At 49.9% G+C, this 26,204-nt stretch overlaps 1 protein-coding gene across 2 annotated transcripts; it reads left to right on the forward strand.

Annotated features, from left to right (window-relative positions):
* Positions 1-601: 601 nt before the first annotated feature.
* Positions 602-9,420, forward strand: LOC144164705 (uncharacterized). Of its 2 annotated transcripts, XM_077695008.1 has the most exons (4): positions 602-691; positions 1,893-1,979; positions 2,224-2,320; positions 8,037-9,420. In XM_077695008.1, the coding sequence occupies exons 2-4, from the start codon at positions 1,910-1,912 to the stop codon at positions 8,257-8,259; spliced, it is 390 nt and encodes a 129-aa protein (XP_077551134.1). In that variant the 5' UTR covers positions 602-691; positions 1,893-1,909; the 3' UTR covers positions 8,260-9,420. The 2 variants fall into 2 exon arrangements, with proteins under 2 accessions (XP_077551134.1, XP_077551135.1); XM_077695009.1 differs by lacking the exon at positions 602-691 and having other exon boundaries at positions 1,651-1,979.
* The last annotated feature ends 16,784 nt before the right edge of the window (positions 9,421-26,204 follow it).

Below are 26,204 nucleotides of genomic sequence, written 5' to 3' on the forward strand. Positions count from 1 at the left end.
CATATTAGGTGTTTCGGGGGCATGGAGAAAAGAGGGAGTTGGTGGCTTGTATTTTTATCCGCAAACAGATATCAGGAAATGTGGAGGAATCCTAAACCATTTCCAAAAGTGTCGACGCTTTTTAAATGTAAACGATTGCCACGCATGAAAGCAAATAAATGCGTTCGCACCAACATTTTATTACGAGGATGAAGCTATTGACAGCATAATACGAGGATATTGAATCACCACTAAATAAGGTAGACTTACCTTACGTGAATATGATTGTATACTTTATTAACAAATTAGGAGAGATGCAGATAGGCGAACATGGGGCGGAATAAATTGGAAGGGGTAAGAAGGCAAGGTGCTACACTCGTTCAACCTGAAAAGAGAAGTAGCCTGATGATAATGAATAAATTCTTACCAAACGAAGGGAGGGGTAATGTACTTAAAGAAGCTTCAACGCTATAATCAAATGTAATAAAACTTGAACTTGCGTGGATATCTCATTAACTTCGCGGGATATGTTGAAGTCCAGCTGTTCTGTTAGAGCCGTCACCTTGTCGGGGCAGGGGTGAGTTGAGATAAAGTTGAATTTTGCTTGTCATTTATTCCAGCTTCGGGTTCTCTCTTCTATCTTTGCTCAGAGGGCTGCCACTGCACCTGCTTGGAGTGGCCCCTCCCGCTCGGCTACGAGGGCTTTGGTTCGGTACGTGGCGTTCACGTGTGAGGCATAAAGACCTTTTCCTCCGCGTCAGTGGCGCCTGCTGTTTTTTTTTACTGTGTATTTCTAAACTTTCCTCTTCTTCGGGTGTAAAGTATTTTATGTTTGCATTCCCATCCACTGCAAACATGATATGCAAGGGGAGAGATCGATGTGGATCAACAGCACGATCTTTGGCCGGAACTCTGCAGACAAGGGCCTGACACAGCTGCGCACACGTGTTGTTACATTGGTCAAGGCGTCCCCGTACGGATCTCCGTCGCCTCCGTCATGTAGTGGTAGCGTGGTGGTCGAGCGGCGAGTAGAAGAGCTGCCTTGGTTTTGACGACAAATAGCCTAGAGCAAAACTTGAAAGATTTACTGCATGACATAATGAACAGCGACGATATAGGATCAACATGAAGTCGACGGGCAGAGGGGCGCTCTCAGTTCAGCCCCCAATGTCGACTGATACGAGCCACCGAGAGCGCAGAATTGATACACAGAAGCGGCAACTGTTCTGCGGCCTTCCAGTCTTTTGCGAGCGTCTCGAACAAAGTAAACACACGCAAAAACCCCCTTTCCCGGTCTCGTAATAGCCGCCGCCCACTGAGTCAGAGAGGCGGGGGAGGGGGGAGAAGAGCAATTGGCGACCGGAGTGTGTTCGCAGAGACAAGTCTCAACACGACCCCGCTTGTCGTAACTTGTTTCAGGAGGGCGGGATTTCCTGCAACGCATGAAGCTTCCCCGAACTACACCAAACTTGTAGCACGCGCACAGGGTAGCGGCTCGGTGAATCGTAACAGTGTGTAGGGAGAGGCACGAAGAACTTGTGCAGCAGTCCAACCTACTTGTGCAATGGTGGCACTATACGCATTTTAAGGATACCTCAGCTAAACCAAATTGTTGTTAACTATCTTATTGGTTGCATGTAGAGTCTGGGCATATCTCGCCTCAACTCAGCTGCAGGTAACTGTATACCTTGTCGATTTCACGTAACATTTACAATGGGTACATCTGGTTGAAGAACTTTGATAGTTTTCACTACATATTTTCAATATTTGCTTATGAATAATTTTACCTTTTAAGAACGCTTCAACGAATGTGTGTGTATACACGCCCGTCGAAGAGGCGTATCTTGACAGCGCGAGGTTTTTGGTCGCTGAAATGTCATGATTTGCAGTGTCTTGTGCCTCGCGTCTTCCAGTATTCGCGATACTCGGGATGGAGCCGGAGAGCGATCCCCGCTACTGCTGCTACCACTGTCTAGCACACGGTCTCACAAGAACAGCTGGTAACTATCTTTTCGGTTGTAACTATCCTCTCATTTGCTTACAACTGCATCCACTTGATTAACTTGGAAAGTTGTATTACATATACCCATGCTTCCCCTATGCAGGATTTTAACGTACCTTACTTTATGCGAACTTAAAGCGAGCGTGTCAACACACACGTTGAAGAGACCTCTCTTGATAGCACGAGACTCGTGTGTGCTGAAATGCCCTAATTTTCAGTGTTTTGTGCCTCGGGTCTTCCAGTGTTGGTGACGGCCGAGATGGAGCAGGAGAACGACCCCCGCTGCTGTTGCTACCACTGTCTAGCACACGGTCTCACGGTCACACAGACTGCCGCCACGTAAGTTTGTGGGACACCTGGCTGGGCCCGCTGTCGACTATATGTCGCTGAAACTTCATAAGATGATACTGGTGGTGTGATGCGCGTAAGCGCGTTCTTTCTTTGTAACCTGTTTTCAATAGGGTATTTTCGAACTGCTTTTTGCTACGGAGTTGTATGCGTATGCTCCACCATAGATTTTTTTGGTCAAGAGCTCAACACTTCCAGCGCCCTGCGAGGATGCGAGGCAAACCAGTAGTACCCCAATTCACACGGGCGCGTAAAACTGACCTACTGCCGCATTGATGTAAGCGCGAGTAGATGTATACATACGCGCTTCCACGCACTGCACCGCCGGGAAGTGACGGCCTATGTAGGAATTGTTACTCAATATACGCCAGTTGCGGAACTCCCCATAGGCCCCATGTATCGAAAGCTGGGCCACGGTTGCTACCCTGCGCTGGGCATTGACTCATGGCTGGGGCAAAGAGCTTGATAAGTTGGCTAGCCTTTCATTTTTCGGCATAAAGATATAGTACTGAAATGCTTGCTGCTGCCGTTATTCATGAAAAAACCGTAAGAACGTAAGCTTTATTTTATTAGGTTGTGTTATTAGGTACATGATTAGCAAAGTCCAGTTTTTGTCCCCTAGTTGCTGGGCCAGTACACTTGCCACTCAGCCACTCAGCTTCAATGAAGCAGGGGGCCCCTGCTCCACCCAGATCTGAAGCGAGGTTTCGCAACTCGTGTATAGTGAACTCTGGCTGTGCGTGCGGCCTAGGCCTAACGCCACTGAGCCCGATTCAATCGACGCTTTTTTTTACCATTTCTGACCAACAAACTGCATCTTCTTAACGTCAAACGGTAAAATCAGGACTTGCTTTTTTTTTTAATGACAACCCATTTTCAACCTGAAAAGAAATGCGCAGAGAATACACCGCGCAGCATTCTCCCAACCTACTCCGCCGCCTGGCAAGCTGTCCATTCAGACGCGCGGGCAAGCTGCACTCACCGCGCGCAGGTGCAGTGGGCTGGCATCTGGATTGCACAGACTTCGGTGCATAAGGCGCGCACCATCGCATTGGCCTCCCGCAGAAGTGCGGACAGTTTACGTTCGCTTACGGCGAGCTACGTCGATGCGCAAGTATGTCGGTATAACGCGTCCACTTTGACCTCAAGTCACTAAATAAACTAAGCCTATGTTAAGTGGAAATTTGAGGCATTTGAAGCATGTAAGCCTAAGTGGAAATTTGATGATGGAGTTTGATGTGATGAAGCCTGGCGTAGCAAGGGGAAAGCCTAGAAACCGTCCAATACTGGCGAAATCGTAGGAATACATCGTGCAGTTTGTTAATCTCCGCATATTCTGTAATTTCGAGAATGTGTATACGATGTTTTAGTTTCTGTGCTGTTTTGTAGCGGCATGACACGGTATTGCGTGTCATGTCGCTCACGTAGGCTCATATCCATTTGTATAGTTAATTATTCCCAATAATTTTCTCTAGTTTATATACCAATTTTTTGTGCGAAACCTAATCAAAAGCTTTTGAAAATTTGAAAATGCATCTGTTCGTTTTTATTTATTATTGCAGTAGCGAAGTCGTGTATCATACCAATTGTGCCGTTGAAAATTTCTGAAGCCATGCTAAAGTTGGTTCAAATTGTTACGTTATTCCTGAAATTTTTAAATGCTATTATAGATATGTTTGAGAAGCTTACAACCGGTTTAAGATGGCGATACAGGACGATGATTTTTATTAGTCTGCTTATTTCAATAATGATTTATGAATAGGCCTGACTCTTGCTGTTCTGCAGTCCTCGGGTACCTGGCCCTCGCCCAGCGAACAACGTAGAGGTACTCCAGTCAGCGTATCTCCCTAAGAACGCGTTTGGGATATTATCCGTTCCAGAAGATTTTCTTGTATCAAGGTTAGCAAGCATAATCATTATACCTTTTCAGTAACAACATCCGTCATTTCCGGCGAAATTGTTTCAAATAACACTAATACAGTGTTGTCGCGAGTAAAAGCTAATCTAAAATGATCGTTTAAATCATTTGCAATTTTAACGTTGTTGTGCGTGAGGATAACACTAAGTTCAAAAACGTCACACTCTCTCGACACGCGGCGGGAAATGCCCCGCCAAAAAATGGCCGCCAATCCGCCCGGCGAAAGTGGATGTCCAGCAAAGCTGTTGTAAACCACTACATATGCTCATGGGGAAGGGTATGAATTGTTCCTCGTCGCCTTGGCGGGCTTGTCGCTTGTGCTCGGCCTCGCGGGCGGCAAAGCCTGGCGCAATGATGTCATCCCTCTTTTCGAGAGAAGCTGTAAACGTAATCTTTACCAGAAGCACATGGGGGGGGGGGGGGGGGGGGTATATTCCCATTTTTAACAGGTGTCTTGTGATCCATCATGTGGTTTCGATATTTGTTGTGTGTTATTTTTAACGCATACCGAGATCTATGCTGTATGGCTGATTGCAAACCAACAGCGCTGGGCTGCTCGGGCGGTAAACTCTGGGTCCTGCCTAGCCAGACGCGTGGGCTCGGCGTCTTGGGCGAGAGCTGCCGGGTCCTGCATGGGTTTTTTGTTTACGACATGAAATTTTTCGAAGAGACTAACACCTTCACCGTGAAATTTCTCGGGCGATCAGGTCAATTAATTCAGCAAGGACTCGTTATAATAACGCTGCTTAACTGTTTGAATTTGAGTTTTCAATTTCAATGAAAGGTCAGCGATTTCTTCTGAATGCGTTACGTTCAGTTTTCGTTTTTTTCTTTAGGAGCTTTATTTGCCTCGTTAACCTTAGTGTAGCTCGAAAAATCACGGATTCTTTCGTTTCGGTTTTTTAGTTATCGAAGGCACAAATGCACGCACTGACAATGACCTTAAACCAGTTCCATAAATTTTTTGCCAGTTTCATTATTCAAAAAGTCGCCAAAGTTAAATGAAAGTAGATCTCTAATACCACCTTTATTTGCACGATCAAAATTCTGGAAAGATGAAAATGTTGACTGCTTGTCAAAAGCCGTGTCACTGAGATAATAATACAGCATGACGATCAAAAATTCTAGGAAACATCTTACCACCTGCTTGAGGAGTATTTGCCTCATTATCGAGAAAGAGGTGAAGGATTGACAGAGAGGGACCCTCCATTCTTGTGTAGGCTTTAACTAATCGATGGAGGTCAAAACTGTAACAAATATCAAGCACGGCTTCAGCCAAATGGTCGCTCTTCTTCGAGGAAACGTTTTTCCAATCTAAATTACACGAATTAAAATATACTGTCATCACAATCCAGCCAGCATGCGTTACATTCAAATTCAAATAATTTCGCAATTCATTCAGCACATCAAAGCAGTGTTAAGACTGCTATCCTCCTATAGTGTAACGGACATTGTTGCGGGAAGCATTATACAAACCACTATCAAATCAAGACGACCTCTGGCGGTGATCACGTTCTCCTCTGCCCTGAGCTAGTGCCCAATGGCGCCACTAACTCTCTGTACGATTAGTCAGTAGACTGTGTTGCAACGACGCACCACCCTGCCCAGCAGCTCCCTTGGGCTTTCACAGCTTCCCTCTCCGCTGATCAGCTGATATCAGCTAAGGGGATCTGCGTGCAGGTAACGCTGTGGAGGAACTATCTTGGGGTAGCATAGGTCTAATTGAAATTGTTCGCCTATTTCGCGAGATACTTGTATTCACCCGAAACTCATCAGCGTACGGGATTTTTGGCGGAGAAAGTCCGCGGAGACTTCTACGACCCCGGGAGAACCCCGGAGGCCGGTCGGCCCAACCAGGATACCTATAGTTCATACCACAAGCTTGGTGCAGCACCGTGGAGGCTACGTTGTTGTCACCAGTCCTCCCACTGCGGGCGCCTAACTCACCATGAAGGAAACGACAAAAGGCGCCGGGGCCTTTCGGTTGCGCCTGCCGAGAGGGGAGAAGGAAATGTCCTTTCAAAGCCCCCTTCAAGGTGAGTTAGGCGTCTCAGTGGGCGGGCTGTTCCCAACAATGTAGCCTCCACGGTGATTCACGTAGCTTGTGGTATGAACTAGGTGGTATGAATATTTAGTGACGCTAGTATGAACTATAGGACCGGTCATCCTGGGGAGGAAATGGCGTATTAACATGCCTCCCATGGCAGTGGGAGCCATGGGAGTGGGCAGTCTTCTCATCTGCCTGCCAGTTGGTGTTGGGGTGCGGAGGTCAAGTCAGTGGAGCAGAGGGGGAGGGGGAGGGGTTGCCCGTGGCGCAAATCGACCAGCCAAATCCAACCTTCCGAGTTGCAGGAACTCGGAATGGCCCATCCACCGCTCGATGCGTAAGATGTGACGCGCTGTCTTTACGACTGCGCAAGGTCAACCTGCAGTCCAGGACTATCCCACCAGTGGAGTTCCACAAGCGTACGCAGCGGTAAAGATCAAGCGGAGAATCTCCATAGGGCAAACTCGAGTTATAAAACATCGAGATATCCCCTCTGTGCAGTGGTTTACGCCGGTATTTTTTAGGGGGTGGAGGGGGGAAGGTGACCAGTCCAGCAGTAGAGCGCAGGAATTTCTGTAGTTCCGATAGGTTCTGTAGTTTCCGATAGAGAAGAGAGTGAGAAAAAGAATAGGAAAAACAAAACTTTCAGGAGAAATATGCTCAATGTCAGAAAATGCAAACTTGAGGATGTAGTGAGCGTGCTCAAAAACTCTTTCACTGTGATTTTTCGTTTTGTTTCGCTTGCGTGGGATATGAAAATGGCGGATTTTGGTGCTGAGAGCAGACGACCGAGCCAAAAGGCTTGGTGCGCGTCGCTTGTGACCGCAAAGTGGCTTTCGGAAGTCGACCGTTATTTGTTCACAGGTAAGATCGTTTCAATCGATTGCGCCCCCCCCCCCCCCCACCTCCTTCCAGGAACATCGTGTCGCTGCCTAGTTCAGCACATTGCAGAAGCTGGCTGGGTCAACAGGTGTAGTAGCACGAATAAAATTTTTCGTCCACACCCCTTGCGGTTTGTCAAAAGTTATACCCGCCATATATCAGTCATTTTTGTTCCGGAAATTCAAACTTTGGTAACGGGGCCGAGCACGGAAGTTGCAGAAAATTGGAGCATGTTGACAAAGGACATCGTGAGAAGAGCATCACTGGCGAAATTCTTTTATACATGGTGGGACCAGTGAAATCTCTTTGAAGGAAGTCCGCCTGTGCATGTAGTCGCTCATGTCTTGTGTACGTTTAGAGCGGCTCACGCATGTGACCGACTGTAAGTAGAACAGTCCGGATAAATATTGCAGCTAGCGATGGTTCACCTTGCATATGGATTTAAGACAGGCCGGAAAGCTGTCCTCCAAACCTCGCTTGACCTCCTTACCGGGCTGCCCTGTCCCGGCATATTGCTCTCGTGCAACCGTCGCTTACATCGAAGATATCTGCAGACGAGTTGCGCACCCTTTTCGATGGCTGTGTCGCTTTGTTCTAGTAATACTTTTGCCCTGCTCCGACATTGGTAGGGTGGCGCTAGGGAGTTTTGCAACCGTGCACAGATTCAACTTCTTTCAGGAGGGAACTACTGCGTCCTTCGTGGGCGATTCACGGCCGCAGAGCCGGGCGTTTGGGCGTGACCGTGATTCGAACGCACTTCGATGCCCATTGTTCATTGTCCAACGTTTTTCCTGCGTGCCAGTGTCGCTTACGAAGAGATGAACAAAAATACCGCGCCTTCTTTATTTACCTCTGTGCAGTTTTACCGGGACGTGTTCGACATCCAGACGTCCGCAGCAGCGTGCCATGCTGGTCCTCTGCACAGCCGCCCTTGTGTACGGCCAAAACTTTCTGCATAGTCCTACCCTCCAGCGCAGCTCGGGTGTGCTGTGGCGCCGCCCGTGGGTTCCAGGGGACGGCGACAGGGCCCGACAAAGCCGGCGTTCCGTGCCAGTGCAGTCCGGCTCCTGCTGCACTCAGTGAATACAAGTGTGGCAGCAGTTGGGCTCAAAGGGTGCCCTGAAAGCGACACCGAAGAGGAACCGCCCGACTGCTTCCGAGGTTGATGCGCCAACTGAACAGTCCCGCTTTCCCATAGCTTTTAGTTGACCTGTCTTTCACCTTTTCCTTTTGCCTTTTAAGTTTCCTCTTCAACTTTGGTTTTACTTAAGATTTTTAGCTCCCTTTTCGGGTTTCACCGCATTTTAGATTTTGGCTTGCCGTGACGGATTTTCGGGTTTTTTCGGTTTTTTAGAACGGATTTTTAGGTTTGAACTTTTATTCTGTATATTTTCCAGAATCTAAGGGTTTTCTTCGTGTCCGGATTTTCGTTTTAGTTTTGCATTGTTGCGGACAGGCTCTCGCTTGCGTTTTAGCTGGAAACTCGCCTGTCAGGTATTGTCAAATTGCCCAAGGCTTTTATTGGCATTGTAAGTTTAACTTGGTTTGAGCTATTAACTCCTGCTCTTGTAAATTTGTGTATTGGTTTTATTTTTTATGCTATTTAAAGTTATAAATTTTGATTTTAGGTCTTAAACTCTTCTTTTAGCTTCCGCCCGCCTTCTAGGTTTTACCTTGGTCTTGTATTTTCAGCTGTCTGTTACACTTCGAATTGGTATTCCATATTTTACCCTTTTGCTTGTCTTTAAGGTTTTAGCTCCCCTCAGAAATGTTTTTATTATATTTTTTATATTTTTGATATCTGGTTCTCTTATCTCTGAGCTTGCATTGTAGGCATTGGATGCTAACTTCCACTTCAAAAATTTTGAACTTGACTTAAGTTTTGGCTCCATTTCATTTTCTCAGCTCACTACTTACTATTTAGGTTGGTTTTAAAGGTTGCTCTTTGAAGCTGACAGTGGGCGTGCTAGGAACTTGTACGTTCAAGGCGAAGGGACGTAACAAAATTTTCTTTGACCTAGTGTCATACCCTGACATTTAAAGGTAATTAGTGGATCTTGATATTTTGGTTTCGGCTGATGTGTTAAAACTGCTAAGCGCGTGACTGACGGACACTGCCTGGATTCAAACCACTTGACACCGAGACCAGGCATGAGCACTTTTCAAGTACCGACCACCTCAAGGCTGCCGCAAGATTTGCAGACACAAATGCAGGGACGTTATCATGGTCTATCTGGCATTTTAAACCATATTTGATAATGGTTTGGGCTGAGTGGAACACAGGCCGAATAAAAATTCTTCCAAAAGCCTGTTTCGCCGCCTTATTCAAGCACTGTACCAAGTTTGAGAAAAGCATTTCGGTAGAGCTGCATAAAGTACCTGCGTGCAGTGTTGAACAAGGAATAACAAGTGGGTCAGTTACACTCGCCACCTTCTAGAACTGCGAGTGCGTGCTAATAAATTCGCCTATTGAAGCTGGTGCCGAGTTGAACCCATGGGGCACGAATCAGGTGTTCGTGTTCGTTTCATTCTGTAAGAAATTTAGGCTGTTAGCCGGAAACACCAAGCGCGAATTACGTTAATTCGAGCTTAACGTTTCATGACGCGTAGAAAAAAAATTGGTTACTTCAGTAATTTTGTTTTTTTAAGCGAGACCCATTCTGTCGAAAGCAGACTTTAGGTTGTATCGAAATTTCGCTATCGCAAACTTCGGCAGTCCTGCTTCCAAGCTTCGGAACGTCCACAGTGATCTTTCCATTGGGACCCACTCTTTGGCGCCAACCATGCCACCCTGAAAAACACGGTGCCGACTGCCCCGTTGGTGGCTCTATAGAGTTGCCATCCCGTTTAACTGCGCAAAGAACAAGCTTACAGCCTCAAGGTCTACTAAGACGCAAGGTCCACCGAAACAGAAGGTCCAGTCGAGCCAGAATATTCAACGAGAGAAATTATTCACCGAGACAAAACATCGACTGTTCTATCATCGCGTTGACTGCTTCGTCTCGTGGGCCCTTCAGGTACATACGTGCGTGAAGCACAGCCCAAACAAAAAAATCTAGAACTACGTTCAATTCGAGTAGAAACGTAGGATTTTAGACGCCCGTCGCGTCACTAAAAGCCTTGTCGTAATTTAAACCAGCGAACTCGGCCCAATTGCGGCAGTGAAGGGGGGCAGCGCTTGGTGAATTTTCGCCACGTCGTCTGAAGTTGCAGCGCTTGGGTACGCAGACCGAGCACGCAGAAGGCTGCTGACCCAGGCACACCATATTATGTTGCATCGAATGGCGTGTCGTAGACGATGCGATGCTTCCTATTCAGGGCAGTCATGTGCGATCGTGCCGAAGGAAACCTTTTCTTGACCGTTGTCTGTAAATACAAAAGATGAACTGAATGCAGAATGTCCCGACCTGACAATCGCGTCGAAAACGTAATGCTCCTTCAAACGAGCTACGAATCAAATCTACGACTTCTTCTGATTAGAACAAATCCCGTCCCGCCACGTACACCGGTTTCCTCTTCCATTCTCCATCACATTCACCCGTCAGAATTCCCCTCTCCCGAATGTCCCCTTTGTGGTGCGTATGCATCACTCACCCATTGCATGCGGGAATGCCCTCAAGGCCTCTTTCCCCTCAATCATCAGCAGCGAGCAGTGGGAGGAGGCACTGGGCAGCTCCGACCTGGCCACCCAAGAGCTCTTGGTGGAACGAGCTGCTTTAGTCGCCACCAGCCTGGTGGCCACCCTGTCTCCTTAACCCATCTGTTCCTAATAAAGTTTTCTTTCTCTCTCCCTCCTCTTCCACAGGCGTTCCAGCCTCTCAGGAGTCAAATATTTCCACGTTCATCCTCATATGTGAACATTTATGGTGCGGACTACTTATATCACTAAAGAACATTCATAGCAAGTTGCAATAAAGCCGGCTGCCAAAGAGTGCCGATACGTCGACCTCACGCGGCCCTGTTAAAACCTGGTGCGAACTACGTAAGCGCAGGCGCGAAGGTTCAAGAAAAAAAAAGCATCGCTGTTGCGCCAATTTCAGCATACTTTGTAAAAGGAAAGAATAAAAGAAGGTGCTTCCACCGCCACTAACTCGATAAGTTCTTAAGTTTAGATCATGAAGTTTAACCTTATTTTATCTCGACACTCAAATTGTTTAGGCCAAAACTAACGTAATTATACCGCTAGATATGCCCCGAGTAATTCTAAAGTTTACACTATACTTTTTCATTCCAATGGGGTGTTCGGTATGTCCCGCCTGTGTACCTGAATTGTACTCACCGTTAAAATTTTCGCCCATTTTCCAAAGCTTTCATGCCTTTAACGCCATTTCAATTGATCGCCCAGCCCTAAACAACTACCTGCAGTATGATTTGTGCAAGAAAAAATCGCGCATTCATATCAGACTTGAAGCTTCCGCCAAAACGTTTGGGATACGCAAGGCCAGCTTATTCCGTGTATTAACTTCGTTTCCTTTTGCCTTGTATGATCATGCTTCTGCCTAAACTCGTTCTGCAATCTGAGAGAGAGAAAGAGAAGCTGTTTGCCGTGCCCGTAATTGGTACTCTGATTCCAACTGCTTTCGAATTAAATGTATGCAATCTCCCAACATCCAAGAAATGGGTCACGCTCATTTTAGCGTTCTAGGTTTCTGCTTGAGCTGCATCTGCTGTACCAGCCGGCTCCATGGACAACCGGGCGGTGCTCGGCCTAGATCTGAAAGGGGCGTTTGACAACGTCCGACACTCAGCCATCCTGGACCAGGTCTCGCGCCTCAACATGGGGGAGAGGTCGTTCGCGTACATTCGCGACTTCCTCTCGGGCCGCACCACGAGGATCGTTGCCGGTGACATGGAGCTGCCAAAGAAGAGCCTGGGGAGCACGGGGACGCCACAGGGCGCCGTGATCTCGCCGACGCTGTTTAACATCGTAATGATCGGGGTCGCCCAGCGCCTCCAGGGCGTCCCGAAAGTCGGACACACCATATACGCGGACGACATCACGCTGTGGGTGTCCGGCGGCAGTGACGGCGAGATCGAGGCGTCCCTGCAAGAGGCCATCGACGCAGTCGAAGATCACCTAAAAGACACGGGTCTGACGTGCTCCCCGACCAAGTCGGAGCTGCTGATACTAACACCAAAGAGAAGAGGAAGCCACAAGAGAGGAGAAGAAGAAAGAAACAATAACATCCACCTGAAGACGCGGGACGGGACGGCCATTCCGAGGGTGAAGACGCTGCGAGTCCTCGGACTACACATCGACGCCCACGGACACAACGGCTTCACCGTTGCCAAGTTTGAATCAAAAGTCGGAATGGCCTTGAGGTTGATCAAAAGAGTGGCGTCCAGACACGGAGGCATGAGAGAGGCGAATCTCCTCAGGCTGGTCCAGTCGTTCGCCGTCAGCCACGTTGCATATGTAGCTGCATTCCACAATTGGACGGTGGCGGAGCGAGGGAAAGTGGACGCTCTGCTACGCAAAGCTTATAAGACGGCCCTGGGCCTATACGCACATACCAACACAGAAAGGCTTCTCAAACTGGGGGTGCACAACACCCTCAGCGAGATAGCCGAGGCCCAGGGCACCGCGCAGATCACGAGGCTTACGCAGACGAGAACTGGTAGGGCTATTCTACGTAGGGTAGGCTACCGGTCGGAATTAACGCGAGAAGGCGAAAGCGAGAGCGGCGGGTGCGGCGGCGGGAGCGGTGGCGGTGGTCGCAGTGGTGGAGGCGGGGGGTGGCCGGCGAGCCGGCCGCCGATGCCGAAGCCGGCGCGGTCGCTGCCGCGCGGGCTGCTCGCCCTCATGCACGTGCCGCCGCTGCCGAAGCACATGGACCCAGAAGAGAACCGAGAGCGGCGAGCGGCCAGAGCGAAAGCCCTGACGGACGTGCACGCGGCGGACACCAACGCCTTCTACGTGGACGCGGCGGAATACCCAGGCCGCCGGGGCACGTACGCCGTGGCCGTGATTGCAGCGACCTCCGGGAAGCTGTGCTCGGCGGGCAGCGTCAGGGCCCGGGACTCAACGCAAGCGGAGGAGCTGGCGATCGCGCTGGCCCTAGTGGATCCACGGTGCGCGACAGTGATCAGTGACTCGCGAAACGCGATACTGAGCTACGCTCGGAACTCGGTGTCGGAGTGCGCGAACAGGGTGTGCGGGGCCCTGCCCCGACGGACGCTACCGGTGGTCCTCAAGTGGTTCCCGGCACACGTGGGACCGGTGGGGACCGGGACCAACCGCAACGAGGAGGCGGACCGAGCGGCGCGCGTGCTAACGAGACACGATGGCGCCGCCGTCGTTGGTGCGGCCGCTGCCGCGGCTGCTGCTGCTGCGCCCGCGGAGGGTGCGGCGGCGGCTCGGGCGGCGGCTGCGGCCGAGGCGAGTCTGCCCCCTCCTCCTACTCCATCGAATACGGAAGACTACTACAGGGAAGAAGAGGAGGCAACCCCGGTCAGCTCCTACAAGGATGTGCTTGCGTGGTACAGAGAGACTAGGCGCGCCTTCCCGCCGCCACACCGTAAACTCACCAGGAGGGAAGGGGTGCTCGTGCGACAGCTCCAAACGCGGGCGATATGGACGCCCGTGGTCGCCAAGCACGTGTGCCCCGAACTATACCCAACGGACGAGTGTGCGCTGTGCGGGAGCGCTCGTGCGACCATGCAGCACATGCTGTGGGGTTGCCTCAATCAACCATCGACAACAACAACGGAGGAGGACGATGATCCGCTCCCACCAAGCGTGAGGGACGCGGTCACCAGCGTCAACTACGAACTCCAAAAGATGGCTGCCGAGCTCGCGCTCGCGGCCATCGAACGCCAGCGGCCGAAAGTGCGACTTTCCACCACCCCTTGCACGGGGTCCGGCGAGTAGCGCCAGTAGGTAACCCACCGGGTTTACGCAGGCCTGAATAAACGTTGTTTCTCTCTCTCTGCCGTTGTTAATGAAGTTACGGAAGCGTCGTCCGTCACAATTCCTGTTTTGAGGTAAATCTTAGAAGGCACCCCCAACTTGGTCTTTCTCTTGTGCACGACGCCGTTTCGTCCTCAATTGCCAAATGCCAGCACCGCAGCATTTCTGGATCGGCTGCACGCACCAGCTTTGTAGGAGCATTTAGCTGCAATATGGGCCTCGATAAGCCAAACTGCATGCAGATGAAAAAACTGCACCAAGAAGCGGACTTGCACTTCCAGCTTGACTTCCAGCTTGGCGCATTGAGCGTCGTCTGCTATTTGTAATTATTGAGTATGGGCGTAAATCACACACATGGCATGCCTCGTAGAGGTCACCTCCACGCTCAAGATTTACCGATCTGAAAAAGTGTTTGTGGTTATATACGCTTTGCAAGCCGCACCGCTGCAGAATGACAGAAAGCCATGCGCAACAACGCTGCGCTGACCGACACCGGCATTCCACTGACGAGCGGTTTGCCACAAGCGGCGCTGTTCGCTGAAGCGACGGTGGTACCATACAACGGCCGCCCGGTCCCCATAGGACATGTTGACTGGGATATCAGCACAGTGTTTGCACGATGGTCGTTCTTCTGCCCTTCCTTTAGACAAAAGATGTCTTCTAGCTGGAGTGCATGTAGTGTTGGCCTGTGCTTGTCTCAGTAATACTGATTGCTTCCTGTCAAGGTTAGGGTGAGGCGGAGGTACTCCCCTTCTGTTCAGTTGAAGGTCTCTTAGTGTATTGTTCGTGATGTCACGAAAAATTGGGCCTCTCCAGGGAGATGTTCGGTGCCCGGATTCTTAAATCACGGACGGCGTGTCTGCCCGAACGTTGCCAAACATTTCCGCGTGGCCAGGTGTCCAATAATATCGTAGTGATTATGACAATGACTATTAAATAAATCTGCTGTATCATTATTCATGTCGTTCAGTATAATTTGCCTGCATGTTTCTTGAGAATCTGGGAAAATGATCACCGGGAGTTCTGAACCATCGGGACTATACGGTGGGAAGGTGTAGTGGGATAATGGCTCTGCCGATGGCGTGGAGTTCAATCCCTGTTGAGTGATGTTGGCGCTACCATTGAGAATGCTACTGCCGGATGAAGGTCTCTGTTCAGCACTACGATGCTGTGCTCGCCACTGCTGGGACTAATATCTACATAGTATATTCCTTGGCTTGTTGGAGATCTTTTCACAAGTTTCTGTAAAAAATTAACTATTTGCCGTCTTCGGTCCTCATTCCTTTCGGGATCCATATTCCGGGGTAAAGGGGCAACTTTGAGCAGGTCTCGAGTTTGGCTGTCGAGAAATGGGTCCTTGATTCCCTGTGACTCGTTTCGAGGTGTGGGATCGAAATCGATGCTGGTGAGGATGTTCCTTGGTTTGCTAAATGAATGGAAACGATCTCTTCAATCGTATTGTGAGCACCTGTCCTGAATAGGGCCACGTTGCTATTCGAGATTGGTACTTCTAAGGCAATCTTGGTAGCCGTTCTGATGAGTGCCTCTAGCTTACGTTTTTCTGCTTCTGATGGGTTTAAGTACGGAAGCGGATATATAAGCCTGCAAATTATCAAGGCATCCCTCAGCCTCAGGGCTTCCTTCTCATTCAGTCCGGTAGTATGGATGGTGATTCTTTTCATCATGTGAATGATCTGATTGCCTTGCTTCAAAAGTTGCGGAGTTGTTATATAAGACATGCCGCCTTTCTGGATGCGAAGCCCCAGGACCTTAATTTCCGCTCTTTGTGGGATGGCAATTTCTCCTAAGATCAGATTAACTTTTCCTCGGGCATTTCTTTTGGTATGCTTAGTTATGAGAAGAACCTCTGATTTGGCAGGGGAGCAATATAGGCCTTTTATTTTAGCCTCCTCTTTGATTTTATTTAGTGCTACTTGCAACGTGTTTCAATGTGCACCAATGAACCCTTAGTTATCCATACTGATGATGATTGTAGGGTTTAACGCGCCGACGCAACGCAGGCGATGAGGCGCGCCGTAGTGGAGGGCTCCGGATTAATTTGGACCACCTGGGGATCTTTAACGTGCGCCGAAATCTCGTACCCACGGGCGTTTTTGCTTTTCGCCTCCATCAGAAAAGCGAACGCCGTGGCCGGGAATCGAACCCGCGACCTCGTGCTCAGAAGCGCAACGGCTTAGCCCCTGAGCCACCGCGGCGGGTTAGTTATCCATACTGTTATGTCATCCGCGTGTAAGGTGTACTTTATGTCTGGAATTTTATCCAGTTTTCTGGCGACTCCACACATCGCTAAGTTAAAAAGCATGGGTGACAGTACCGATCCAATGACAATGCGTAGAGTGTGGTCTTTCAAAAAATTTCTCACGTAGTGATAGATACGTAGTCAAGGATGCCGCTATGTGTGACATTATCGAATGCTTTGGCTAAATCGACCGCTAAGATGGCTTTATTTTGAGCTGCGCTTGGATTGTTGATCACATCTTCTTTAATCTGAATGAGGGCACCCTGGGTTGAAATATGTTCCAAGAGGCCAATCCACTGGAACGGTAACCAATTCGTCTCGTTTAAATATCGTACTAACCTTTTAAGATGATGCGTTCTAATAACTTGCCTTGACATGATGTTAGATAGATGGGTCTGTTACGATTGAGCCCGCTGTTGGGCTTCGTTTCAATACTCCTCGGCTGTGCGGAGAAACCTCGACTACGTGCGGCTTTCAGACAAGCCCCACAGTGTCGGTGACTCATGTTTTCACGCCTCGACAAGCCCGAGTCAGACGCTTCGCTTTCGGCACGTTTCAAACTTCGACGGTTACCGGCGAGGCACGTCTCAACGCGCCCTAAGGACACGAAAGCCCCGCGTTCGCAGCGGAGTCCTCCTCTCTCCTCTCTCTCGGACTCAGCGTGCGCCGCTACTACCGACTGCTCACGAACTCTGGAAAGAGTGTTGTATGTGTCTGTGACGTTCGTGGCGTGTGCACAATCTAGAGGGAACGCTGTTTTGACCGTTAGCGCTTTGGGTATAAATAGACCCCGCCTAAGCGCTGTATTTTCATTCCTGTTTGAGCAGTGAATCATTGCTGTCACTCTGCTCGAGTCCTGTACTGTTGCCTCGCCCGTCGGAGCATTGTTTTTTGGCTGCGGCTCACCTCTCGCTATGAAGTAAACAGGTACGTTAGCCTACGGCTTCTGGACTTCTTCACGGCTGCAACAGCAGCTGGCCGCTCGCTTCACACCACGCTACCACACGTATGTCGGAGGCGACGGAGCTCGGCTCGGGTCGGCCTCCCCGGTCGCAACAACTGGTTGGCAGCGGTCGGATGGCAACTTCGTAACACCTGGAGCCAGCGGTGCGAGATCCAACACCACTGACGTCGAGGCGGCTTCGGACTTCGCAGAATTCACGGCGGTCAATGGTGAGTGCGGGACTTGTCTTCACTGAGTTTTACTAGGCTTCTGAGGATTGCTGGTAGGACGTGTGTTTTTGTCGCGTGGTTTATTCCGCAAAACATTTTTGGAGCAGTGGGAAAGCAGTACTCCAGACCGGCCATGAATTTGAAGGCGTTGAAAAAACCGCAGTTGTTGGAGCTTGCAAAAGAGTTGCGCTTGGATGTTACGGACGCGCTGAGAAAGCCAGAGCTGATACAGGCTATATTCGCTGTTGGGGCTGACGATGAGGAGCTGTCGGAATGCATTGAGCTGATCAATGGCAGGGAGACCGCGAAAAGTCAGGCCGCAGAGGCAGAGGCTGAGCGCCAGCGTGAGGAAAGCGAGGAAAGAAAGAGAGAACACGAGGAAAAGATGCGATGGTACGACCTCGAGACCGAGCGAATCCGAAGGGAAAGAAAGAAGCTCGAAAAAGAGAGACTCCAAAGGGAGAACAAGAACCTAGGGCCCGAAATTTAACTCGAACAGGAAGAAGTGAAGCCTGAGTTAGAATTGTTGCTCGAAAAAGACTTCGGTTGCGAGGAGAGCACCGTGCCAGCGCTGCCAGTAGCAGACGCTCGGGAGCGCGAGTCGGAGGCGACGGTTGCGGCCCAGCAGCGCGGCGAGGTGGCTGAGAGAGAGAGTAGCGGAGATAGCGCATTTCCAGAGGCTCACGACAGAGGGAAGCGTAAGTACACTGTGTGTAGGGTCCCTAAAATTACTAAGGTAGCGCCAACTGCCCCCTCCTTCTGCGCTGCCCTCCTCTTTTTTCTTTCCCCTCGCCCGCGGCGCCGCGGTTACGCGGTTACGCGGTCCCTTTAACTCCGCGGTGGTGCCACCATTTTTGTTGGCTGCTTCAAAGCAGACGCCACGCAGACGCCCTCGCAACGCTTCGGGCCACTCACTGCAGTTCTTAGTGCATTTTGCTCTTGTTTTCGCACCGCAATCGCTCATTGGTAGCATTTATAGGATTTCTAGAGCCCCGTTTTACCAACACGCACTGAGTTAGGGTGTTTTGTTTTATATTTTTGTCTACAAGGGGATATTTGCGGGGTGGATGCCGCTGGCGCATAAGCACAGCGCGGTTTTTGTTTACGTGTGCGGCATGCTGTAACATCTCGGGATAGCTCGTGAATGCGAAAGGATCGAGTGTGGACATTTCAAACTGCTCTGTTACGGTAGTTGCAATCACTGCACAGAGGGCTTTCGCACGATTCGCGGCACTATACAGAGCGCTTCATTCCCAAATGCCGTAGTTCGAGCGCTCCCCTGGCGTTCATGCATTCGCCTGTCTTACGATGGTTGTGAATCATTAGCGGCGTTCACTCTGCGCCCGCTTTTACTAACGACCTACGTGCATTTTCAATCATCTGGTCACCGCACTACCCCCGTCAACTGATGACTGCGCAACTTGCCAAAGGGGCATCGGTGGAGGCGAGGGGGAAAATAGTTGTGAAAGAGGTGTCAGCGGTGGTGAGGAGTAGCCCCGGAGCGGCGCAGAGTAAATTTATGACACCGGAATGAAAACCCGGGGGGTTAGACATTTACTGCTTTGCAGTAAAATGTCAAATGTAGGAGCGATAGTTTTTCTGGTTGCACATTTGTTACATACGTATCTGCGCGTCATTCAGAAATTGAAATGGATCGGTACATGATAAATAATGACTGCTAAAATTTATAAATGTCACCATTACACGACTGAAGGCCACTTCAACACAAAAAAAATCCCTAGATGTTGGCAAATTTTTTTTTTTCTAAAGACGACTCAAATCCCCTAGGTCTAGGGAAATTTCCCTAGAGTTGGCAGCACTGCCTCCAACGTAAAATTTTAGACATTTCACGACGACGCTACCGCGGGCCACCTTGCCTTCCACAAAACTTATGATCGTATCAAAAGCCGCTTCTTCTGGCCCGGCCTATCCACTTCTGTTGCCAAACACGTTGCATCGTGCGTATTGTGTCAGCATCGCAAACGTCCGACTTCGGGGCCTACAGGCACGCTCTAACCACTGCCGTGGCCCTCCTCTCCTTTTGAAGTCGTTGGAATAGCCCTCTACAGTCCTCCTCAACCCGTCACTTTGGCTAGACATCGGGGGATCATTACCGTGGTAGATCACTCGACACGATACGCGGAAACAGCTCCTATTCTCACGGGCTGTGCTTTAGGAGTGGCTGAATTCTTTTTGAAGACAATATTCCTGCGGCATGGACCGCCCCAAGTGCTTCTTAGTGACCGAGGCCGGGTATTTCTTTCGGCCGTGCTTGCAGAACGTTTTCGCGGTACCGAAACTGTACACAAAACTACGTCCAGCTACCACCCTCAAACTAATGGTCTGACCGAAAGTTTTCATCGCACGTTCTCCGATATGATTGCCTATTACATTCAGCCCGGCCATAAAAACTGGGACGAATTCTCCCCTTCGCCACCTACGCCTATCATACAGCCTTTCAACGAACAACTGGATTTTCGTCATTCATCCTTGTTCATGGGCACCCACCTACATCTGTTCTCGATAATTCTTCCTTGACTGCACCTGTGCCCTCTGCATCCAAAATTCTCGATGGCTGTATTTCTCGCCTGTCTTATAGCCGCCATCTCGCTCGTCTCAGGGCGACAGCCTCACAGGAAGACCGCAAGTCAAACTACGATGCTTCCCACCGCGTTGTATCGTTTACACCCAGGGGATCAGGTCTTACTTTCCACTCCGCTCCGGACCCCAGGACTCTGCGAGAAGTTCTTTCCCCGCTTCGTAGGCCCTTACACTATCCAAGAGCAGACTTCACCGGTAAATTACCGCGTTACGCCCACCTCTACTGTCACCGACCGCCGTAGTCATAGCACTGAAGTTGTACACGTTTCCCGGCTGTAGCCTTCTAACTCCCGGCCTCCGCCATAAGCGCCCGAGTCGGCCTCTTCAGTCCCGAGGGAAATGTTGTAAGCACTAAGGCAGACAGTAGCAGCCCTATGTGGACATTTTCCTTAGTGGCTATGTGCCGAATGCTACGTGCCACCTCCCCGCACGGGGCACCTTGAGTAATCTTGGTGGCGGTATTGGCGACACCGCTGACCCCGAGCCACCAAGCATAAGCTGGAACCAACCGTGGCGATGTATTTTAAGGTGAAGGGTACAAACCTCAAACACAGGCCGTCGGAGCCCAGGTCAAGGTCCGGCGGATGGGCTCCCTGTCTGTTTACCAGGCAGCGAGCTCCGGGACCTCTCTCGGTATCAGGGTAACCCGAGCGAAGAAAGTACCCCAGTCCCCTGCTTATATACTATGCTATATGGTATTTTCTAACCCCCACCCCACCATGATCGGTCCCTGAAAAGGGGCCGCACGGAAGTATCTTTTCCTCCTTTGCAATCAATCTCGCTCCCAAAGCCCGATAATTTCTCGCGCTTTTTGATCATGGAATCTCTTTATAAGAAAAAGCCAATAACTTCCCAGTCCGTGTTTTTAATCTCCAAGTATCTTAAAAGCCGTGTCGGCAAGTCGTACAAGGCTAAGAAACTGAAAACGGGAGAACTCCTGATTGAGGTAGACAACCAACAGCAGTCCGCTAACCTCATTGCACAAACACGCATGGTCGATGCTGACACCAAGATCACGCCCTATCATAGCCTTAATAGCTGCCATGGTGGGATCTCTGATCGGGATTTTATAAGTGAAACCGAAGCCGATCTGCTCTAGGGCCTTCGTTATCAGGGCGCGACGGCAGTGAGGCGAATAACCATACGCTGAAATGACCAGATAATAGCAACCAAACATATAATCTTGACATTTGACCACTCAACACTTCCTGAGTCGGTCACCGCAGGCTTCATGAGATGTCCAGTCCGACCCTACGTGCCGAACCCACGCCGCTTCTTCAAGAGTCAGCGGTTTGGGCACGGCACAGCCTCTTGTCGTGGTAAATTGACGTGCGCAAAATGTGCAGCACAAGATCATCCAACTGACAATTGCGAATCCGAGAACTTCACCTGTGCAAACTGCCAGGGACCGCACGCTGCCTATTCCAGGATCTGTCAAAAGTTTAAGCAGGAGCAACAGATCATTGCCTTGAAAATCAACGAGAACCTTACCTTCCGAGAGGCGCGAAAGAGGTTCGCCTCTTTCCCCCTGGGGAGGTACGCCGACGCAGCTCGCCGGGGGGCGGAGCGGCCTCTGGTTTCGGCGAGGACCCAGTACCGAGAGTCAGACTAGGTCCCGCCCCCGCTCCCCCTGGGTTGCCTCAGGCAGCCCAACCCGTCACCACAGCGCTTGCTGAGCCAGCAGCGGCTATGGTGGCAACAGTGACAGTCGGGACCGATGCCCCTCCGACCCCACCTTTCTCACCCTCCCTGCTTCCACTGGAGGCTGCGGAGGTGATGGACACCGGGGATCCCGCATCGGCTCCCACCTCTGCCGCACCACCCGTGCCACCTGTGGGCTCTCGACACATTCGGCGGTAGCGGCTCAAAAAACAAAAGGCACCCGAATGGGTGCCAAGTCCAGTGGGCCTGGTCCATCGGGCACACCTAGTACCTCCGAGGATGAGATGGATGTGGGACCCTTCCTCTCTTTGTCGCAGCGGAAGGAACGGGTCCCTGCATCCAAGACTGTAGAGAGGCCAAAAAGTCCCCTCCGAGAGTCCAAGCACCGAAAGACGATACATAAACAACACACTCCAGTAGCTCCAAACACTTCATAAGAGAAAACATAATCCAATGGAACTGCAGAGGCCTTCTTAAAATCTTGACGATGTATACGAAATACTGCATCCTAATCAGCCAATAGTAATGTGTGTTCAGGAAACACATTTGTATTCCAAACACACAAATTTCTTGAATAGTTACATGGTGTTCAGAAAGAACAGGGATGACTGCACACACTCTTCTGGCGGTGTGACCATAATCGCCTGGAAGTACTTAGCATGCCACCCTATCACTTTGAACACCGCCCTTGAGGCTGCAGCAATCCGCACAATAATATTTATTAGGTTGATAATGGTATGCTTCATATACATTCTCCCGATCTTGCACTTTCGAGCTTCGACTTCGTGGCGCAGGTTGACCAGCTTCCCGAACCATACATCCTCACAGGCGACCTTAATGCACACAATTCTCTTTGGGGCTCTCCCGCACAGATGCCCGAGGTCGCCTGATAGAGACGTTTTTAACATCTTCGGGAGCACGCCTCTTCAACACGAAACAGCCTACATACCATAGGACACAACACACACTCATTTCTTGACTTGGCTATTGGCTCTGCAGTTCTCTTTCCTTGTCTCGTGTGGGGTGGGGGCACTGACCCATAGGGCAGTGAACACTCCCCCACCTAACTAACATATATAGGTAAAGGCCCACGCAGTCCATATTCCCAAAACAGGTTCAATGAAGCAAGAGCTAACTGGAATACATTTACAGAGACATCAACTACACCACACATCCATAGGACACCTACACGTTGAAGAAGCTACCCAAATCCTGACGGCGCACATCCTCGACGCCGCCGAAAAGTCCATTCCCCACGCCTCTGGTGCCCCGCGCAACTAGAGGAGGCCGTGGTGGAATGAGGACTGTAGGCGGGCGCGAGAGACCCAGAACAAGGCGTGGGGTATCCTTCGTTGGTACCCCACGTCGGGTAACCTTCTTTCGTTCAAAAGGGCAAATGCGTTAGGAAAACGTGTGCGCCGTGAGGCAAAACGAGATAGTTGGCGTTTATTCATAACATCAATAAACTTCTACACAGACACACGAAAAGTATGGACACGAATACGCAAACTCAAAGGACAACAAACACACAGCCTGCCCCTGGTTAGTACAACAGGGACACTGTCATGAGCAATCCCCCCGAGAGACTAACTCCCCGAAGAAGACTAGTAGAAGAAGAGGAGGAAAAAGGAGACATGGAGAATGTCATGGGCAACCCCCTCAAGGAGGGGACTGGAAGAAGGAAAAGAAGAAGAGAGGCGCGTGGACAGAGGAGAGCGAGGAATGGCGACGCCTGCACGGAAGCTCTAGGCACCGAACCTGGAAAGGCGCCCAGCCGGCCTCCTGTGCGCGGCAACGATCCTGAGCGCAACAACGCACCCTTGGCGGCTTCAGAGACGACCACCAGCGGGGCTACCTGGCTTGAACGCTCGGGCTGCGCACCCGAAACAAGGTCCCCACCGCACCCAGGGCTACGCACCCTGGTCTCTGGCAGCGTGTCCGGCAAGCCCCTCAAGTGGTCATCGACTACCGGACCCTAGTGACTAAAGCTGCAACCAGCAACGGACATCAAGTGGAAAGTGAGCAGAAGTTAACTGTGCATAGTGCTTGTGCCCCGAACGTTTTACGCTACTGCAGTGAGGAGCGCTGTAATGTGTGGAGTCGCGCGCGTTATTTTCATTGCATATTAAACGTCTCGTTTTTTCTGCGTCCAGTTTGCCCAGCTAATTGACGTGACAGACACACTGGAAGACCAGGCTAACACCCGCACAACACTTTCAGCACGGGTCCAGCTCAGCACACTACACAAACACTTTCATAAAACACAAACAATCGGCCAAAAAGAAGTCTTTACTTGATAACGACAAGTCAGCCTCCACTTATAACGCCGAGCTTTCGCTTCATGAGCTGAGGGGGCTCTGAGTACCTGTAAAACCTCAGCTCCAGGCCCAGACAACATCACATATACAATGATACAGCACTTACATGCAGACACTCTTGTAACACTCCTTCACCTTTACAACAAGATATGGCTTCCGGGGCACATTCCAAAGTCTTGGAGGGAGGCCATAGTTGTAGCATTCTTGAAAGTAGGGAAGGGCCCTTCCTCTCCAGCTAGCTGCGGACCCATTGCCCTGACCAGCTTCCTGTGCAAGCTTCTCGAGAAGATGATAAACCGGAGGCTCGTGTACGTTTTGGAGTACAACGGCCTTCTCGAGAGCTGCCAGGCAGGCTTCAGGGCGGGGAGATCCACAAACGATCAACTTGTTGCACTAGAGTCATACATCAAGGATGCCTTCATTCGAAAACAGTTCTGTTTAACTGTGTTTTTCGACCTAGAAAAGGCATATGACAAAGCTTTGCGTTATGGGGTACTCAGTGACCTGAAGTCATTCGGTGTTTCGGGTAATATGTTTAACACCCTTGCTAGTTACATGTCAGAGAGAACCTTTCGCGTCTGAGTTGGTTCTGCACTGTCAAAGGTTCATGTGCAAGAAAATGGTGTGCCACAAGGGGGAGTGTTGAGCTGCACTCTTTCCATAGTAAAGATGAACTCTCTTGGAAAAGCATTGCCACCTACAATCTCTTATTCCATATATGTAGATGACGTCCAGATATCCTTTAAATCATGTAATATGTCAATCTGCGAACGTCAAGTCCAGCTTGGCTTCAAGAAACTTGCCGGCTGGGCAGACAAGAATGGTTTTAAAATTAATCCTGGAAAGAAGAGCTCTGGTGTTGTGTTCTCCAGGAAGGGTGGGGTCCACCTCGACCGAGACATCACTCTTAACAGCGTGTCGATTCCTGTGAACAAGGATCACAAGTGTTTGGGTATTTTATTCGACGAAAAGCTTTCATTCATTTTGTATATCAAACAGCTAAAATGCAAATGCTCAAAAACAATGAACATTCTTAAGGTCCTCTCAAACCAATCATATGGAGCCGACAAACAACTCCTGCTGCGCCTTTATTCAGCCTTGGTGGGGTCTCGGCTTGACTACAGCAGTGTCTTGTATGGGTCGGCTAAAAAACAGCACTGAAAATGCTCGACTCAGTGCTGCATCTTGGCTGATCGTCTCTCATGCGGCGCTTTCCGCACTAGCCCTGTCGAGAGTCTGTATGTCGAGTGGGACAAATGGTGCCAAGGGCATTAGCGAAAGTATGTTCAACTGCTGTATGCATCTAAGATCATGTCTCTCACCAACCATCCTTTGAGTCCTATCATGAACGATACATCAAACTTGCAATTATTTTTAAACAGGCCATCTATTTTCTTACCTTTCTCTCTCAGAGTGAGGGAGGAGGCTTCTGCACTCAATGCCCCCCTTTCAGACACGCACAGGACACCCATCCATAATTTCATTCTACCATGGCATCTTCGTCCTATACCATGCGACCTGTCATTCACGCAACTAGAAAAAAATATGGTACCCAGGAGTGCGATTCTGCAGCACTTCCTGTTCCTGCAGGACAAGTATAGGTGCGCAGAATTCTTCAGCGACGCGTCGAAAACTGATTCTACTGCCTCTTGTCCAGCGCACGGACGAAATTTTAGCGTTACTAAAACAATGAATTTTCATAGCAGTATTTACACGGCAGAAGCGTATGGTATCTTGTTTCAAATCACATCATCAAACATAAAATTCCCAAGTCCATCGTGTACACAGATTCTCTAAGCGTTGTACAGGCAGGAAGGCGTCTGAAAACTATGTGATCATTGTTCTTTTAAAGTTTATAATGACTGCATATGCTTCAAATTTAGAAATAACTATATGCTGGGTACCAGGGCACTGTGGGAACCCTGCCCTGGCAATGCGACCGCTGATCAAATGGCTCGGTGCTGCTGCTCTCATCTCCGCAGTTGACATAACAACCGTAACTTACATCGACCTATAGCAACACATCAGACGGCAGCTTCGTAACACATGGCAACTACACTGGAGTCAACAGACAACAAACTGCACGTAATAAAACCACAATTGG

The sequence above is a fragment of the Haemaphysalis longicornis genome, unplaced genomic scaffold (assembly GCF_048455015.1).
Source record: "Haemaphysalis longicornis isolate Haplotype H1 unplaced genomic scaffold, Haemaphysalis longicornis Haplotype H1 scaffold_135, whole genome shotgun sequence".
Taxonomy (NCBI): domain Eukaryota; kingdom Metazoa; phylum Arthropoda; class Arachnida; order Ixodida; family Ixodidae; genus Haemaphysalis; species Haemaphysalis longicornis.

Coding starts and splice junctions, on each gene's coding strand:
- LOC144164705 (XM_077695008.1), top strand. CDS start 1,910: ATGGAGCCGGAGAGCGATCCCCGCTACTGCTGCTACCACTGTCTAGCA. Junction 1,980..2,223: donor CGGTCTCACAAGAACAGCTG/GTAACTATCTTT, acceptor CGGGTCTTCCAG/TGTTGGTGACGGCCGAGATG. Junction 2,321..8,036: donor GTCACACAGACTGCCGCCAC/GTAAGTTTGTGG, acceptor ACCTCTGTGCAG/TTTTACCGGGACGTGTTCGA.